At 50.9% G+C, this 18,546-nt stretch overlaps 1 protein-coding gene across 2 annotated transcripts in view; it reads left to right on the top strand.

Annotated features, from left to right (window-relative positions):
* Window positions 1–18,546, top strand: part of FAM3B (FAM3 metabolism regulating signaling molecule B) — a 54,389-nt gene that overhangs the window by 17,467 nt on the left and 18,376 nt on the right. Inside the window, exons 1-2 of one of the 2 annotated variants that reach the window (XM_030835454.2) lie at window positions 1,191–1,265; window positions 7,915–8,058. In XM_030835454.2, coding sequence (XP_030691314.1) covers window positions 1,247–1,265; window positions 7,915–8,058 — 163 coding nt within the window. In that variant the 5' untranslated portion in view covers window positions 1,191–1,246. Of the gene's footprint in view, window positions 1–1,190; window positions 1,266–7,914; window positions 8,059–18,546 lie in introns of those variants that run through there. The other variant, XM_030835452.3, reaches the window with a different exon arrangement.

Genomic DNA, 18,546 nt, shown 5'->3' with positions numbered 1-18,546 from the left:
TCTCTGAAGTGAAGTGAGCTCAAGACGAAGGTGAGAGTCTTCGCAGATGAAACCAACACTCCCTTTAATGAGCTGATCGATGTGTTTCATGTAATTGTTAGGCATAGTTGGAGAATGACTCCTGAGTATTGCTGTAGAGCAGCTCAGAAAGGCATCCACACTGAAACGAGCCATGCTCGGGCCAGGTACTGTTCTGAAGTCCTCGGGCAGGATTCCTAATTGAGACCCCTGTCTTCTGTTCCCTCTGATTTAGAAGACAGCAGGCAGAGGGTGACCTAGAAAAATAAGGCCACACTGTCCACAGGGCATGTGTCCCCAGGCCCCCTGGATGGCACTGGATGGATGGGAGCTTCTCAGGAGGCAAAGACGGTGGTAGAGGGCGGGTCACAGCCAAGCCCCCCGTGACACCCCAGGGTACTTTGCGTCACTGTGGAAGCCTCCGGGCTTTCTCGGGGAAGCAGAACTGCAGGAGCCAGTGGACCCCGAGGGTGGCGACCCTGCCTCTCTGGAACTCTTTTTCCACAAAAGTGACCAACTGCCCTTGGAGGCTTAACTTACCCTTGGGAGCCTGAGGCCCCTGTGACTACAGTGGTTTCAAAAGCTCTGTAAAACCTGATGGATGTTTGGAATGCAAGCCCACATGTGGCGCGGAGAAGCGGCTGTCCCTTCTTGGAAGTGGGCCGTCTTCTGGGAAGCCTAACTCCCACCAGAGCCTGGCCTCCTGTAAACCCAAGGACCTGCAGGCCTGCCGCCCTGACCGTGGGGCCTGGGACATCGTGCTCACCCTATTTTCCCTGATCGACCAGGAGCAAAGGAGGAAGCCTGCTGGGCTGTGCAAACAGCAGCGGGCAGGAAGTTAAACAGCCTTAGAACGGGGATCTGCACTTCGAACCTGGATTTCCCTGGGACTTGGCTTTGACGTCTCAAAGACTCAGAGTATGCCTAATATGCCTATCTTGGCGGTCACTTGACTTTGTGAGACATTCGATTGGGGTCTGGGGCCGCCAACCGTAAAGGGACGGGGTCCTCCCTTAAGAGCATAACCCGCCCGTTCTCGCTGGTCCCCAGTCAGCCTGGGCCGCCGAGCCGGAGATCGAGGGCGCCACCAGCGCACCTGCCCGCCCTCCCCGCCGCCGGCCGGCCCCCGGGGCGTGTCGCCCAGGGGTCCGCCCAGTCCTTGCGAGGCTCCCTCGGTCACCCTGAGCTGCGGCCCAGGCTCCGGAGGGTCCGGAGCCGCAGCTGGAAGATGCGCCCCGCGGCTGCCGGTGAGTGCGGGCGGAGGGAAGGGGGACCCGGCATGGGAGACTCGCCCCCTCGCCCTACCTGGCACCCGGCACGCTGAGCCAGAGGTGGAGGCGGCACGTGCCGGGAGGGAGGGGCTTCTCTTGGACCGGAGCTCAGGAAGGCGCCCAGCGAATCCAGCAGGGGCAAATGGGCTGGGGTCTCCCGCCGCCTTCCTGCCGGTCGCCACTGCCCCAGCTGCGTGCAGGGCCGGGGTGCGGGCAGATCAGTGACTGTGACGTTTTGCCTGGAAAGTAGGCGTTGGCTGAGCGCAGCTAGAGCAGGACCCAGTGAGGCCAGGGGGAGAGGGCTCCCTCCGGCCGAGCGCAGGTGCCGGTAGGGGCGGGCCCCGGCCCCATCTCCGACCTCCTGGGCCGGGAGGGGGGCTGCCGCGCGCCGGTTAGAGGCACTTGCGGACTCCACCTGGGGCTCCTCGGGCTGCCGTCAGAGGTCATTATAGCCGCAGGTCCACCTGACCAGCCAAGGAAATGATGAAAAGTGCGGAGACAGGGAGACAACCCCTTTTCAGTCACCAGCCTGTGGGTGGGTGAGAAGTGGGGACTCATTAGCATGGACTGTCCCATTGTCCCTTATTATAACAGTTCCGGTAGCATCTTTTTATAAGGCTTCCCCACACACACCATTCTATCAAAGTACTTGAGCCTGAGAATATTTGGGGGAAAAAACAGGAAGGAGGAAAGAAAACCTCCGACTCTTTCCGAGCCGTTTCATCGCCCACTGCTCGCCTTCCTGACGGTGGCCTCCGTGCGCCTCTCCCACCCGCCTGCCTGCCCTGCGTATGCAAGGCACTCTGGGGTCCCGGAACCGACGGCCTCTGGCACACATTCCCTTTCTAAGTGGTTTTGCTGTTTCTTCCTATAATCTGAGGAATCTGGAGTCCTTCCAGAGCAAGGCAGCGTATTATGCAAAATTAAAAGTTCAACACTGGAAAGTTCTCTTGGCCTCTCTAGGGACCAGCGCCCCACCTCTCAGTGGCAGGTCATTGCCTCCAGGTGTTTGCCTCTGTGGCCTCCTTCCTTCCTAAGTGGCGTTCTGGTGGTGTGGTCTCACTGCAGAAGGTTCTGAGGACCCCCTTTCTGCTCCATCCCCAATGGGTAGGAAAGCCAAATTTTAAGACTTTTTATTTGTGTAAAATATTCAAGTTTTCTACAAAACTATTTATTTGTGAACAGCACTGTCTCTGGTAACTTGTGTGCATTGTAGGATAAATGCAAGGAGATACATATCTCTTTTCTTGGGAGAAAAGATCTCCCTGGGGGCACTGACTTTCATTACAGCTATTTTGGAAGAATTTTTTTCCTCGTGCCTGTGTTATATACTTACTGTCCAATTTTGCTGCTCACTTAGTGGAAAATGCTGGATATGATCAGATTGCTTTCCCTCCACTCACAGCTTTTTCGCATGCAGCCCTTGGGATTCATTTGTGAGCTACGTGGTCCTTTCACATCAAGGTTTGAGGTCACAGCAGGTTGTCATATATCCAGGGGTGTGGCTGTCAGCGAAATTACTCACAGAAGCTCAGGGCCACATCACTTTTGATTTTGTGAGCTAAAGATTAGGTAACGTTCGTGGAAGCAGCATGTCCCTGGATGCTTCAGTCAAGCCCCAGGTCTGTCCCATGTAGGGACACAGCTCACAAGAAGGACATTCAGACTAAAGGGATGAAGTAAACTAAGCCACCACCACCCTTCACAAGCCGGAGGAAGCTTCCTGGAGCAGTCATCCTAATTCCTCAAAATTAAGGGCGTTGGCATGTGAACTTTGGAAGGTGGGTTACCTTGCCAACCTGCTGAGGTGTTCAGCTGTGACACTTCCCAGCCCTACTGCCAACAAGCCTCCGTCAGCAGGACAGCGATAACAGTGGACACTGGGGCCAGCAGAGCCTGGAGCCACAAAGCAGCTGCACCCCGAGTCTGGCGTATCCACCCCTCGGGGACAAGAGGTGCAGGTGTGGCTGCCTCAAGGCGAGGGAATGTGGGTTCCTGTGGGGAGGTGGCCAGTGACAGACCTCATCCTTATCCACTTCATGTGGAAGGAAATCCCTCCGAAGTGTCTCCTTCTGGGTTCAGAATGGCCCTCTGCAGCGCCCCTGGATTGGATGGGAGGGGGATCCCCCCCCCTTACCTGTAGCCTGCCTTCGTGTACACTGGCTTCAGGACTGCTTTGTCCTCCAGCCTAAGTGAAGTGTCAGGGCCAGCCTGAGACCCCCAAGAAGCTGAGGGTGGAGTGAGGGTAGGACACACACACATGCGCCCTAAAAGAGAGCCTCTGAGGAGGAAGTTCCGCCTTCCTACCTGTGCTCGGCATGGGCCTTTGATCTAATACTCACGGGCGCCTGCTGTGTGGACGTGCTTAGGATGTGTCCGTTGGCTGATGTCGACTTCATTACCTTATGAGAAAAGGCCGGATCCTGGTCACAGAGCCACAGAAGGTTCGCGGACTCTGTGTACTTCCTCTGCCTGCCCCCCAGCTCTGAAGCTGCTGGACCCCTCCTTCCAGGGCAGGCCCTTCCCCCACCCCACCCCACCCCCCCGAGCTGTCTTAGCTGAGTCCCTGAGCCCTCGCCTTTCCCAGGACAAATCCTCGCCTGTGCCTGCCCCATCCCGGGTGCAGGGTCCACCGCCAGCCCGTGCCCCATCTTCTCACGATGAACTGGTCCCAGTGCATGCTGCTGGGTCTGCCTCCCTCCCCGAGCTGGTTCTGGCTCCAGTCATGGCTTCCGCAGCCACGGCAGGAAACCTGGCCTGGGGGTCCACCGCTGCGCCCCTTACCCAGACCACAGATGCTTTGTAGCCTTCCCAGGAGCCCTGGAAAATGTCCAGGAAGGGGTGCCTGTGGTCCCACAAGCCCGGGGCTCACAGCGCGCCTAGTGAGGACACGTGGGCTTTTATTCTCTCCTCATTGCCTTCCCTGTCACTTCCACCCATGTTTCCTTGTCCACCTGGGGACCAAACCGTGCCTCCCTTCCATGCGGGGAGGAAGGTATCTGAGAGGTGACAGCATGCTCCCTTTCAGTCATCTCCGAATCAAAAGCAACTCTTCACTCAAAGATCTCACGTGTGACGCTCAGAAGATCTGAATAATCTCTGCTTTGCCAATTTTCTTCAAATACGACACTTGGATAAAATAATCTGGCAGTGATTCGACACACAGGACACTGAACTATTGTTTTTGAACCTGAGACTCTTATCGATGCTGAATCCACGTTTCCAGCAGTCAGATCACACTGTTCACTCAGGGTGCCTCCAGCGGCGTTTTCCGGAACATCCTGTGACCCTCGCACCGTCCTAGTTATGCGGGCACAGACCTGGAGGGGAGAGCCATGGTGGGCAGCTCCGACAAGGCATGTGAAGGGCTGACCTGAGGGTGCCTGTGCAGGCTTCACCCAGGAGGCCACAGAGCCACACTGGAGTCCTTGAAGGAGTGGACAGGTGGCCAGGGGTCTGGAGGAGAGTGCCCTGGGGGCAGAGGGACAAACTCGTACCCAGGCTACAGCAGGAAAGGGCAGCCACTGCAGTGGGTCAGCACGGCTGGAGCACAGAGCAAACAAAGGACAGCGCGCCAGCTTCACCTGTTGTTCTCACTGTGCTTCTGTGGCTGGTTTTTCCGGCTCGGAGATGTCCCTCCATCCTAGGAACTGCAGCGGCCACGCTGTCTCAGGCATTTCCCAGCAGGAAGCCATCTCTGCATTACGTTCTAACCATCTTAGGGACTGCGTGGTTTGGAAAAGAGAAAGAAATAACTGATGTTGAAATATGCACTTGGAAAAAGACCAAATGGTCCAGGTGAGACAGAGGCATCCCATTTCACCAGGATGACTACCTAAGCTAGGCAGCCGCCTGGCAAACACCAGCAAATACTGACCCGATATAACCTAACCGTTGGGGGAAACCTCGAGGTGCTAGGCATGAAGAGGGAGCCTAGATCCAGAGCTCAACACAGCCGGACTGACAGACAGAGGTTTGCGTTTCATCACCACCCGGAGAGAGAGGCCCCCCCCCCCCGGGCTTGGTGCTGGAGGGCTGCGGCTGCACGTTTGGAAAGGGGGCCGGGGAACACCCACTGGTCTCTGCTCAGGGCTCTGGGCGGGGAGACACCAGCCCTCTGACACCAACTGTGTGTCCAGCCATTCAGCTCAGCTCCGACACAACACCCACAATAAGCTCCAGAGCCCAGGGGTTAAGGGCAGTGCCCTCCACGAGCTGCCCTGTCTTCAGACGCCAGCCACGGGCTTCGGGCGCCGCCCGCACTTCTAACCAGCTGGCTACAAATCTGGGGGTTCCCACAATTCCTGGGGGGTTCAATAATTTGCTAGAACAACTCACAGAAACACTGAAAGCATCACTCTGCTTAAGATTACAGTTTTAGGGCTTCCCTGGTGGCGCAGTGGTTGCGAGTCCGCCTGCCGATGCAGGGGACACAGGTTCGTGCCCCGCTCCGGGAAGATCCCACATGCCGCAGAGAGGCTGGGCCCGTGAGCCATGGTCGCTGAGCCTGCGCGTCCGGAGCCTGTGCTCCGCAACGGGAGAGGTCACAGCAGTGAGAGGCCCGCGTACCGCAAAAAAAAAAAAAAAAAAAGATTACAGTTTTATTGTATAGGATACAAGTCAGGACCAGCCAAATGCAGGGACATGCAGGGTGAAGAGGAGTTCCGTGCCCACAGCCCTGGAGTCAGGGTGCATCCCCCACCTGGCACATCAGTGTGTTCCCCACTAGGAAGCCCCCCAAGCTTCTGAGTCCCGAGTTTCATTGGGGGCTTACTCTGTCATTGGTCACAGGACAGCTTGCCTGCCCTCTCCCCTCCTGGAGGTCCGGGGGCGGGGCTGAGGTGTGGGCAGGGTCTTTCCGGGCTGGCTGGCGCCTCCCCGGAAGCTATCCTAGGATCCACCCCGAGTCACCTCATTAGCATAAGCTCAGGCGTGGCTGAAAGGGGCCCCTTATGAACAGCAGCAGAGGCTCATATCAGGAAATTCCGAGGGTTTCAGGAGTTCTGTGTCAGAAACTGGGATAAAGATGAGATATATTCTTTATTCTACCCCTTTGGTAGATAAGCACCCAACACGGGGAGCACGTAGGTTCTCCAGCAGCGAGAGAGAAGAGCTAAGATGCTGCGGGCCTGGGGAGACCGAGGCCGTAGAGATGTAGCAAAGTCTATGGAGGTCACCCCAGTAAGACTGGCTGCTGGATCCCACTGAGGGCTGGCAGGGGGACGTATGGGGTCAGGAAGAGGCCCAGACATCTGACCCTGTCCTGGGCAAGATGTGGGGCAGGAGCAGACTCGGGGAGCCGGGCAGAATCAAGGGTTTCATGTGGGACGTGCTAAGTGTCAGGCCCTGCGAGACGTCCCGGGTGCCCAGAGGGATCAGCAAGTGGACACGCTTGTCGGGAGCTCAGAGGATGGTCTGGGGGTCAGTTTATCTGGGATTCTGCAGAGAGAGCCAGGCTGCACCGTGTGAGGGAAAAGCCAGCAGAGACAGCGTGGGAGACACCCCCAGCCCGCCCCAGGAGTGTGGGCGCTGCCCAGGGGGCACATGGATGGGTCAGGACCGTCATCGGGGGCCTGGGGCTGGCAGCCTGGAGGCTTTGGAGGCCTAGACCAGCACAGCTGCCCTGAGCCGTGGGTGGAAGGTGAGGCCTGGAGGCTGATCCAGAGGACGGTTATTTCCAGATGCTTGGCCTGAGAGGGGACAGAAATGAGGCAGCCGAGGAGGGTGTGTGGTCAGGTGGGCGGGCTCTTCCTCTCGCCTCCCCTCCCCTCCTCTTGTTTTACTTCCTTCCATCCATCCAACCATCCTTCCTCTTCTTATTTCTCAGGACTGGACATATCAGTACATAAACACTGATGGGACCATCCCTGAGGTCCCTTTACGCAGGGCCTCGGGCCATCCCTGCATCTTGGCGGTTTTGGTAATCCTGCACAGTCCTGACCTGCGAGCTATTTAAGGAGTAAAGTCTGTAAGACCCGGGGGCAGATTGTCTGTGAAGGGACAGAGCTGTCCCTTAGGCCTCCTGTAACCCAGGAGCGGGGCAGTGCCTTTTCCTGCAGAATTGAGAGGAAGGTTCTGGAGTTGACAAACTCTCTGCAGGGACTCTCTGCTGCCAGGAACCTTGGGTGTCCCCGCAGCCTTGTTTCTGAGGATACTGACAGTCTGGGGACCTTTTCCAGTGTCACGGGGCGGTTGTGTGCTCACGGGCACCAGGTACCATCCTCAGCACTGCTGACACAGCAGTAAACAAAACAGAGCTGCCCCCGCCGCCCCCGAGAGCTTCCAGGAGCTTCCAGCGGCTCATGAGGGAAGGGCCGCTTCTGTCCTTAGGCCCCTGGCAGGGCCGCCTGATGAGTCCTTGACCTAATCCTCTGAGGACGCTCTGAGACCCAACCCAGCAGCAAATAGGGAACCTCGGCCCCGACCGCTCTTACATCCTGTGCTTGGTACCCGCTCTTGTGGCTCCACTGAGCGGCCCCGGGCCCTCTCCAGCCCAGCGCCTCCCGGGGTGATTCCCCTCAGGGCATTCTGCTGACACTGGTTCAGGGATGCCATCCAGGGAAGGCCGAGGAGGAGAGGGACAGTGGGCGAGGCAGCCAACGTGTCTTGTCTTGTCTGTGTGCAGGCACCCTAAAGGCAGTGTTCTTCATCTTCGCCTCCCTGTGCGCCTGGTATTCTGGGTACCTGCTGGCAGAGCTCATTCCAGATGTGCCCCTGTCCAGAGCTGCCTACAGCATCCGGAGCATCGGTGAGAGGCCTGTCCTCAAAGGTGGGTACCACAGTGGGGTCCAAGCAAGGACTCGCAACCCAGCTGCTGTGCTGAGACTGGGCCCTGACCTCAGCACTGCCCCTACTGGCCATTTATGTTGATGATCATGGAGGGGGAGGGGGAGGGGAGGGGGAGGGGAGGGGGAGGGGAGGGGGAGGGGAGGGGAGGGGAGGGGGAGGGGAGGGGGAGGGGAGGGGAGGGGAGGGGGAGGGGAGGGGGAGGGGAGGGGGAGGGGAGGGAAGGGGGAGGAAGGGGAAAAAGCCTCTCTGGTAGTTCCCATACTATTCCAAGGTAGGTACCCCTCCTCATGCCTCATGAGACCCCAAGGCAAACCATGATGTTAAAAAAACAAACTTTATGGGCAAGATGCGTTAAATAAACATATGTGTTGGAATTAGGAATGAAGTAAATGATGAGACATCCACTAAAAGTCACATTGGAAAGCGTGTGGGCCCCAAATAGGCATGTGCACCCTTTTTCACAATCTCGTGGTAAATAGGCGTGCTAGTGTATTTTTAACACAGAAATAAACTCTACAAAATGAATTTGCACAAATATAAAGAACTGGGTAATGATTTTAAAAATTTGTTAAAAAAACATTCCTTTTCAGATTTAATTACCTTTTGTGTCCAAGAAAAAAAAAAAAGAACTCTCCAGAAATCGACTATGACTGGTGTTTTTATTTTAGATAAGGTTTTCACAGTGAATTTGCTTGTAATCAGATAGATTATTGCATATGGATTGTGGACGAGGCCCAGTGCGGCGGGGGAGACCCCCATGTGTGGAGGGCGTGGGAACTGCCCTCAAAGGGCTTGCTTTCTCATTTTCTCCATTTTTACACAAAAGGTGGGCTTGGTCCTGGTTACGGGCTTGCGTCTAGGAGCTGCCTCTGACCCGGTGTTTCTAGAAGGGCTCGTTTACATGGTTTCCGATTCCCGCCAACGGGGGCCGGGGAGGAACTGTCACCCTCCCCCGTGACTGAAGCACAGCAAGTTTTGGGAACCCAAGGGTGGTAGTGAGAGACGGCTGTGACACCGCATCCTGACACCTGCTGGCTCAGGACCTCCGCTCTGGGGGGACACATGACTGCTTGGGGGCTGGACTCAGAGTTTGGAGGGAGTCTTTGATTCATAGCCCAGTGCTCACATGAACGAGAGGTTCAAAGGGGACAGCATGGTGCATGGGACCAGGCTAGCTTTGCGGTCAGGCTTACTCCGTGCTGTCATGAGCAGTGTGGCCGGGGAGATGCTCCTCAGGGACATGTGCCCCTTATCCAGGCGCTGCCCCCCCTCCTGTGCCTGCCAGAGAGGCAGGAAGAGGGTGCTTTCCCCGCCTTGGGACCAGGCTCCAGGATGAGCTCAGCTTCTGTAGGCTGCAGGGCTCTGGAGCCCCTCCGTTACCCCGGCCCTGCACATTGTCCTACGTTCCGCAGTCCCCCGGGCCACGTGCGGGGGACACATCCGCTCAGAATCGGAAGCAAAGGAAGGATCACGTTGAGATGTGAGATCAGTGTTGGGCTCTGAGCGAAATGAGCCTCGGACACCGAGGCTCTGAGCACTGAACCCCCGTGGCCAAGGCCCCCCCGAGTGAGACAACCCACTCCCACCTCCTTGGGCTGGCCCCCCTTTATCCAGGTTTAGCTTTCTCCACTTCCTTATCTTTTCTCTTAAAAAGGCCCATTTCTTGACTCAGCTGTGGAGGCCCTTGATCTTGGCTTCAGATTTCCGTGAAGTTAACTCTTACCCTGCAAGCCCAGCTCTCCTGGGTTCACACCGTCTGTCCATAGGTTGGATGTTGCCTCCTTTCCGTTTCCACGCGATTTCGCACTCATGGGCAAGTCCCACTGGCTCGCGCTCATTTCTAGACATGGCCCAACTCTTCCCGGTCAGGATCCTTGGGAGCTGCTGGAATCTGCGTGGGCACCAGCTCTCCCTGCTCTGGCCTCCCTGCCTCTCCCTATTCCTCGTGTTTCATTGGGGGCGATTAGGCCTCACATTCAGTCCCTCGACTTTGTGGAAGGTTCTGTGCTCGCCGCCGGGAAAGGACAGACGCACAGTCTCCCTCCCCCGGCAGGGCTCAGCTTCCCAAGTCTCCCCTCCTCGGACTGCCTCTCCCCCTTTTCTCCGCATTGGGCTGCCCCCCGCAGGCCTACAAGCCCTGCACTTGCCCAGCTTCAAGACCCAAGAAAGTGCCCAGGGTCAGCAACACAGGCATCATTGGTCTAACGGATGGGGGAGCTTACACGTCTGGAACAAGGTCCTGGAGCCACACCCCACCGTGGTGGGCAGGACCTGGCCGCAGACCTTGCTCCTCGGGGCGGCGGGGGGGTTGGCAGTTACAGGGGAATTGGCCTCAGGTTGGCTCATCGGTTACCAGGGAAACCAGCAGAGGACCAGGCCCCTCACCGCCCCCTTGATAAGCACAGTCACTAGCTGAGCCCGGGGCAAGCACGTAGGAAGGTCAGTCATGTGAGTGGGGTGTCGGTGCAGCAGGCCCTGGTCAAGCAGAGGAGGGACAGAGAGCAAGAGGACAGCCACGTCGAGTGGTCTGGCCACACTCCCCGATTGATTCTCACCTCTGTACCAGGGTGGAGGTAACCTGCCTGTCACGCCATCACTGCCACGGCCCAAGCCTGCCTCATTTTGTTGATTTCTCCCTTTATCCCCACTTCCCTCTCTGACTTCTCTCCCAGCGCTCAGAGGCATCTAATGACACCTTTCTGCTTGAACAGCTAATTGCAGACCAGGCTGTCCTGTTTTACCAGCCTGCATTCCGGTGCTCTTACAGACCTGGCTCTTGGTGTCACTCAGCGCCATGCCCAAGGCCCCGTCGTGCTGTGGGCGTTCCTCCTCCGAAGCTGCTCGCAGCTGCATCGCGCCGGGGCACGAGTCCCCGCCTTTTCCTCCTCCTTCCCTCGTGGGGACTTGGAGACTGCTCCGCATTGCCTCTAGCCTATCACCACACAGAGGCTGTGCGGGGAGCACCCTCGCAGGTCTCTCCGTGGACCTGGCTGAAGCTTTCTTCGGGATTTACATACGCAGGAGTGGAGCCATAGCGTGCGTGTCAGCTTCAGGCGACTCAGTCGAGCCCGACGCCTTTCCAGAATGGGCCTGCCTGCCAGGCCCCTGTCTCACACCATCCTCACCAACACTCGCGTGTCCCAGCTTTCTGAGTTTGCCAGTCGGACAGGCATAACGTGGCAGCTCACTGCTGTGACGAGCATTTCTCAGGTTTCCCGTGAGTTTTGGAACACCAAGCCGGGCTGTGACTACTACAATCACCCCCCACATTCATGAGGGATTGATTCCAGGACCCCCGCAGATACGAAAATGCACAGATGCTCAAACGCCTTATATAAAGCGGTGCAATATTTGCACATAACCTACCCACATCCTCCCGTATACTTTATTTTTTTCTCTTCTTTTTTTCTTCCAATTTTATTGAGATATAATTGACATACAACGCTGTATAAGTTTAAGGCATACAGCATAATGATTTGACTTACAAACATCAGGAAATGATTATCGCAAGTTTAGTGAATATCTGTCATCTCATATCGATAGAAAACTAAAGAAATAGAAAAAAAAATTTGTGATAAGAATTCTGAGGATTTACCCTCTTGACAAACCCTCCTACACACTTTAAGTCATCTCTAGATTACATACAATACCTAAGACGATGTAAATGCTATATAAATCGTTGCCTACAGGATGCAAATTCAAATTCTGCTTTTTGGATCTTTCTGGAATTTTTTTGCAATCTTTTCAGTCTCTGGTTGGTTGAATCCAAGATGCGACCCCTCGGAAAGGAGGGAAGACCAACCATGTTTCTTTCTGACGGGCAGGAGGACGGACAAGGGACAGCTGAGGGGAAGAACCCAAACTCCCTGGAACCTCTGTATGGCTTGATCCCATTCCCTCTGTCTCCTCCCACCACGCTTCCCCACCCCACCCCAGTTTGGAACCTGCTGCCCTGCCTTTGGCCCCTGTCCTGGAGGTGCACTTAGAGATCGTACTCAGGGCTCACAAGGCTTGTTGGTCCCGGTGCCAATGAAAGAAGGGCAAGTAGTGAATGCCTGCAAGTTCAGCTTCACAGCTTATTTCTAGGCGAAATAAACTTTATCTTGATGTGTGTGTGTATCACTGAATCACCTTGCTGTACACCTGAAATAAACGTTACCTAGAAACCGTATATCCGGGACTTCCCTGGTGGTGCAGTGGTTAAGAATCTGCCTGCCGATGCAGGGGACACGGGTTCGAGCCCTGGTCCGGGAAGAACCCACATGCTGCAGAGCAACTAAGCTTGTGCGCCACAACTACTGAGCCTGCGCTCTAGAGCCCGTGCTCCGCAACAAGAGAAGCCACCGCAGAGAGAAGGCCACCCACCGAAACGAAGAGCGGCCCCTGCTTGCCGCAGCTAGTGAAAGCCCACGTGCAGCAACAAAGACGCAGCACAGCCAAAAATAAATAAATTAATTAAATAAATGTATAAAAAAGAAGCCATATATCCATACATATATGTGTGTGTATATATATATATATATATATATATATATATATATATAACTGAATCACTTTGCTGTACACCTGAAACTCACACAACATTTTTTTTTCTTTTTTTTTTTTTTGTGGTACGCGGGCCTCTCACTGTTGTGGCCTCTCCTGTTGCGGAGCACAGGCTCTGGACGCGCAGGCTCAGCGGCCATGGCTTACGGGCCCAGCCGCTCCACAGCATGTGGGATCTTCCCGGACCGGGACACGAACCTGCGTCCCCTGCATCAGCAGGCGGACTCCCAACCACTGCGCCACCAGGGAAGCCTCACACAACATTTTCAATCAGCTATCAACTATACTTCAATAAAAAAGAAACCATTCACTTGCTAATTTTACAATATAGCAATATATTTTATTATTATTTACATTATATTAAATATATAAAGCTCTTATTTGATATGTTTGCAGGCACAGCCCTTAGCTAAATCATAAAAATGCAGATTGTTTTATAAAGCTTCCCAACATTTTTGTGAAGAAGCGCTCTTTCCCCTTTTGGTCCTCTCCTTTCCTGTTACTCAGAGGTTTAATTTCTCACCCAAGTTTAACTTGTCTCTGCTCTCTGAGCTGCGTCGTGTACTTACTGATCAGACCATGTGGCTGGCACAGGAGAGAGTCAGCACGCAGGGCTAGTGGCTGGGAAGATGGATAGTTACACCTGTGTAGTCGTTCTTAACTGTTCAGCCTCAAAAGCAGCGTGGGTGACGCTTAGCCATGGCTCCGGAAGATATGCTGTCTCTTTCACCCCATGGGAATCTTTCTCCCACTCATTGGCAATGTTATCAGACCCTGTTTGCTTCTGTTTTTTCAGCTGGCTTAAAAATAAAGTAAAATACCCTTTCTGGTTTCCCTCCCTACCTCCCATACGAATCTGCTATCATTCTGTTTCCAAACTACCTTGACCCGTGGGGGTCAGGTGGTACGCGGCGTCCTCGTGACCTTATCTTTTAAGCTCTCCTGCGACTGGGGCTGTGTTAGACCATCCACCTCTGTGGGTCACAGCACACCTGTCTGCATGCCCAGCGCTCGGTGAGGATGGAGGGCAAAAGGATCATGTAGTCAGGGCACTCCGACAGCATTGTGATGACGGCATAGGCCTGGAAATAATGTCCTTCTCCAAGAGCAGGGAGCTGGTTCAGTGAATCTTGAAGGAGTCCTGCCAAGAACAGCAGGGGCCAGTGAGCAAGTTTGTGTGTGCTTGTTAGGGAAGGCTCGCCTACATTAAGCGAAATGCAGGTGGCAGGCAGAATGGGTGTGGATCTCACTTTAAGAGGGTTCTCTCTAGATTGAGTAGAGAGCTTCCTCCACTTATGATCGGGTTGCATCCCAATACACCTATAATGAGTTGAAAATATCATAAGTTCAAAATGCATTTAACACACCCAACATACTGAACATCCTTGCTTAGCCTAGCCTACCTTAACCATGCTCAGAACACGTACACTAGCCTACAGTTGGGCCACCTCATCTATCACAAAGCCTATTTTCTAATAGTGTTGACTATATCCTGTAATTTACTGAATACTGTACTGAAAATGAAAAACAAAAGGGCTGTCTGGGTCCAGCATGGTTGTCAGGGTATCGGTTGTTCACCCTCCTGGTCCTGTAGCTGACGGGGAGCTGCAGCTCTCACTGCCCAGCATCACAAAGACATTGGACCACACGTCACTAGCTTGGGAAAGGATAAAAATTCACAATTCGAAGCACGTTTTTTGCTGAAAGCATGTCCCTTGTGCACCATCATAAGGTAGAACCATCGTAAATCAAGGACCATCTGTATACATACTCAGGACATCTACAGACTCAGGAAACAGGGCACACCTAACTTTTAAGCAGTATGTTAGTTACATTTTCAAGTACCATGCTCAGCGTGTTTTTAGGTAAATTACTTCTAAATTCAAAGTAATGAGCATTATCATTAAATTTTTAAAAAACTGAAATAAATACACTTCAGTGTTCAAAACCAGGAAAGATGGAGCAAATACCGTATTTTTGGCACATGTTCATGTTAATGGTCGGGCCCCTTGCTTTGAATTTAGGTAACTGGAGATTAAGAAAAAACGTATTGAGTATATTATATGAAAATGTAAGTGAGGTAACATACTATTTGTATATGTCTAATCCATGTTTTCCAACATTGCAGATGCCCTCTGCGGGCATAGAAAAGTCTGGAAGGAAATATACCAAAAGGTAAAACAGTGAAGATTCTGTAGGGTGAATATACGTAGGATTTTTTCCTTCCTTTTGCCTGTCTATTACTTTCAATGTTTTTCTTCAGAAACTAGATAAGAAAAGATAAAATCCCAAGGTCCTTCGATATTTAAAAAATTAGAATCCACGGGAGGAAAAATTGGTAAAAGTAGACCAGAGCTGCAGTAGCACGTGTGCGGAAAGCCCTGACTCAACGTCCCTCTTCCCTTTTGCAGGAGGGAGCAGGGTTCAGTGTCTCTGAGTTTTCTGCCAAAGTAGCTGCGGATTTCTGCCCCACGAGGGACCAGATGTCCATATTCATTCGTTACCGAACTAAGCTTGGGTCTGCTCACCCACTTGCAGTAAAGCCAGTCTACTGACACCTGGTTGTGGTGAAGGAAAGTGCAGCGTTTATTGCAGATGCCAAGTGAGTCCAGGCAGCTAGTGCTCAAAAGACCAGAACTTCCTGATGGGTTTCAGGGAAGCATTTTTAAAGGCAAGGTGAGGGAGAGAGTCTTAGAGTACCTGATCAGCTTGGGCAGAGTTCTCTGATTGGTTGATGGTGAGGTAAGGGGCAGGGTCACATTTTACCAATCCTCAGGCAGCAGTAGTTCTAGAGGCTACGTGCTCATGGTCATCGAGTAGTTAACTTCTTCCACTTGGTGATGGTTTTAGCACCTGAAAAACAACTCAGGAATATTTTTCAGATACTGTTATCCATGTCCTTCAGGGAGGAACTAAAGATTCTGTGATTGCCATATGGCTGATTTACTATTTAAATTGTTACCAGTTCTACTGACCCAACTGCTATTTTGGTCACTACATGTTCACATCCTTTCAATCATTAATTCTTTTTAACTTTTTTTAATTCTTATTTTTTTAAATGAAGTATAGTTTATTTACAATGTTGTGTCAGTTTCTGCTGTACAGCGCAGTGATTCAGTTATATATATATTCTTTTTCAGATTCTTTTCCATTATAGCTTATTATAAGATATTGAATGTATTTCCCCGTGCTATACAGTAAATCCTTCTTGTTTATTTTATATATAGTAGAATGTATATGTTAATCCCAAACTCTAATTTACCCACACACACCCCACCCACCCACCATAGGGTAGCTTTATTTTTTTCTCTTTTTTTAAACATCTTTATTGGAGTATAATTGCTTTACAATGGTGTGTTAGTTTCTGCTTTATAACAAAGTGAATCAGCCATACATATACATATATCCCCATATCTCCTCCCTCTTTCATCTCGCACCCTCCCTATCCCACCCCTCTAGGTGGTCACAGAGAACCAAGCTGATCTCCCTGTGCTATGTGGCTGCTTCCCACTAGCTATCTATTTTACATTTGGTAGTGTATATATGTCCATGGCACTCTCTCACTTCGTCCCAGCTTACCCTCCCCCCTCCCCGTGTCCTCAAATCCATTCTCTACATCTGCATCTTTATTCCTGTCCTGCCCCTAGGTTCTTCAGAACCATTTATTTTTTTAGATTCCATATATATGTATTAGCATATGGTATTTGTTTTTCTCTTTCTGACTTACTTCACTCTGTATGACAGACTCTAAGTCCATCCACCTCACTACAAATAACTCAGTTTTATTTCTTTTATGGATGAGTAATATTCCATTGTATATATGTGTGACATCTTCTTTATCCAGTCATCTATCAATGGACACTTAGGTTGCTTCCATGTCCTGGCTATTTTAAATAGAGCTGCAATGAACATTGTGGTACATGACTCTTTTTGAATTATGGTTTTCTCAGGGTATATGCCCAGTAGTGGGATTGCTGGGTCATATGGTACTTCTATTTTTAGTTTTTTAAGGAACCTCCATACTGTTCTCCATAATGGCTGTATCAATTTACATTCCCACCAACAGTGCAAGAGGGTTCCCTTTTCTCCACACCCTCTCCAGCATTTATTTTTTGTAGATTTTTTGATGATGGCCATTCTGACGGGTGTGAGGTGATACCTCATTGTAGTACTGATTTGCATTTCTCCAATGATTAGTGATGTTGAGCATCCTTTCATGTGTTTGTTGGCAATCTCTATATCTTCTTTGGAGAAATGTCTATTTAGCTCTTCTGCCCATTGTTGGATTGGGTTGTTTGTTTTTTTGATATTGAGCTGCATGAGCTGCTTGTAAATTTTGGAGATTAATCCTTTGTCAGTTGCTTCATTTGCAAATATTATCTCCCATTCTGAGGGTTGTCTTTTTGTCTTATTTATGGTTTCCTTTGCTGTGCAAAAGCTTTTAAGTTTCATTAGGTCCCACTTGTTTATTTTTGTTTTTATTTCCATTTCTCTAGGAGGTGGGTCCAAAAGGATCTTGCACTGACGTACGTCATAAGTGTTCTGCCTATGTTTTCCTCTAAGAGTTTGATAGTGTCTGGCTTTACATTTAGATCTTTAATGCATTTTGAGTTTATTTTTGTGTATGGTGTTAGGGAATGTTCTAATTTCATTCTTTTACATGTAGCTGTCCAGTTTTCCCAGCACCACTTACTGAAGAGTCAGTCTTTTCTGCATTATATATTCTTGGCTCCTTTATCAAAACTAAGGTGACCATATGTGCATGGGTTTATCTCTGGGCTTTCTATCCTGTTCCATTGATCTATATTTCTATTTCTGTGCCAGTACCATACTGTCTTGATTACTGTAGCTTTGTAGTATAGTCTGAAGTCAGGGAGTCTGATTCCTCCAGCTCCGTTTCTTTCCCTCAAGACTGCTTTTGTTATATGGGGTCTTTGGTGTCTCCATACAAATTTTAAGATTTTTTTGTTCTAGTTCTGTAAAAAATGCCACTCATAATTTGATAGGGATTGCATTGAATCTGTAGATTGTTTTGGGTAGTATAGCCATTTTTACAATGTTGATTCTTCCAATCCAAGGACATGGTGTATCTTAACACCTGTTTGTATCATCTTTAATTTCTTTCATCAGTGTCTTACAATTTTCTGCATACAGGTCTTTTGCCTCCTTAGGTAGGTTTATTCCTAGGTATTTTATTCTTTTTGTTGCAGAGGTAAATGAGAGTGGTTCCTTAATTTCACTTTCAGATTTTTCATCATTAATGTATAGGAATGCAAGAGATTTCTGTGCATTAGTTTTGTATCCTGCTGCTTTATCAAATTCATTGATTAGCTCTAGTAGTTTTCTGGTAGGATCTTTAGGATTCTCTATGTATAGTACCATGTCATCTGCAAACAGTGACAGCTTTACTTCTTCTTTTCCAATTTGGATTCCTTTTACTTATTTTTCTTCTCTGATTGCTGTGACTAAAACTTCCAAAACTATGTTGAATAATAGTGGTGAGAGTGGGTAACCTTGTCTTTTCCCTGATCTTAGAGGAAATGGTTTCAGTTTTTCACCACTGAGAACAATGTTGGCTGTGGGTTTGTCATATATGGCTTTTATTATGTTGCGGTAAGTTCCTGCTATGCCTACTTTCTGGAGGGATTTTTTTTTTTTTATCATAAATGGGTGTTGAATTTTGTCAAAAGCTTTTTCTGCATCTATTGAGATTATCATATGTTTTTTATCCTTCAGTTCGTTAATATGGTTTATCACATTGATTGATTTGCATATATTGAAGAATCCTTGCATTCCTGGGATAAAACCCACTTGATCATAGTGTATGATCCTTTTAATGTGCTGTTGGATTCTGTTTGCTAGTATTTTGTTGAGGATTTTTGCATCTATGTTCATCAGAGATATTGGCCTGTACTTTTCTTTA

This window comes from Globicephala melas, chromosome 4, assembly GCF_963455315.2.
Source record: "Globicephala melas chromosome 4, mGloMel1.2, whole genome shotgun sequence".
NCBI lineage: Eukaryota > Metazoa > Chordata > Mammalia > Artiodactyla > Delphinidae > Globicephala > Globicephala melas.
This window is presented reverse-complemented; position numbering and strand designations above follow the sequence as displayed.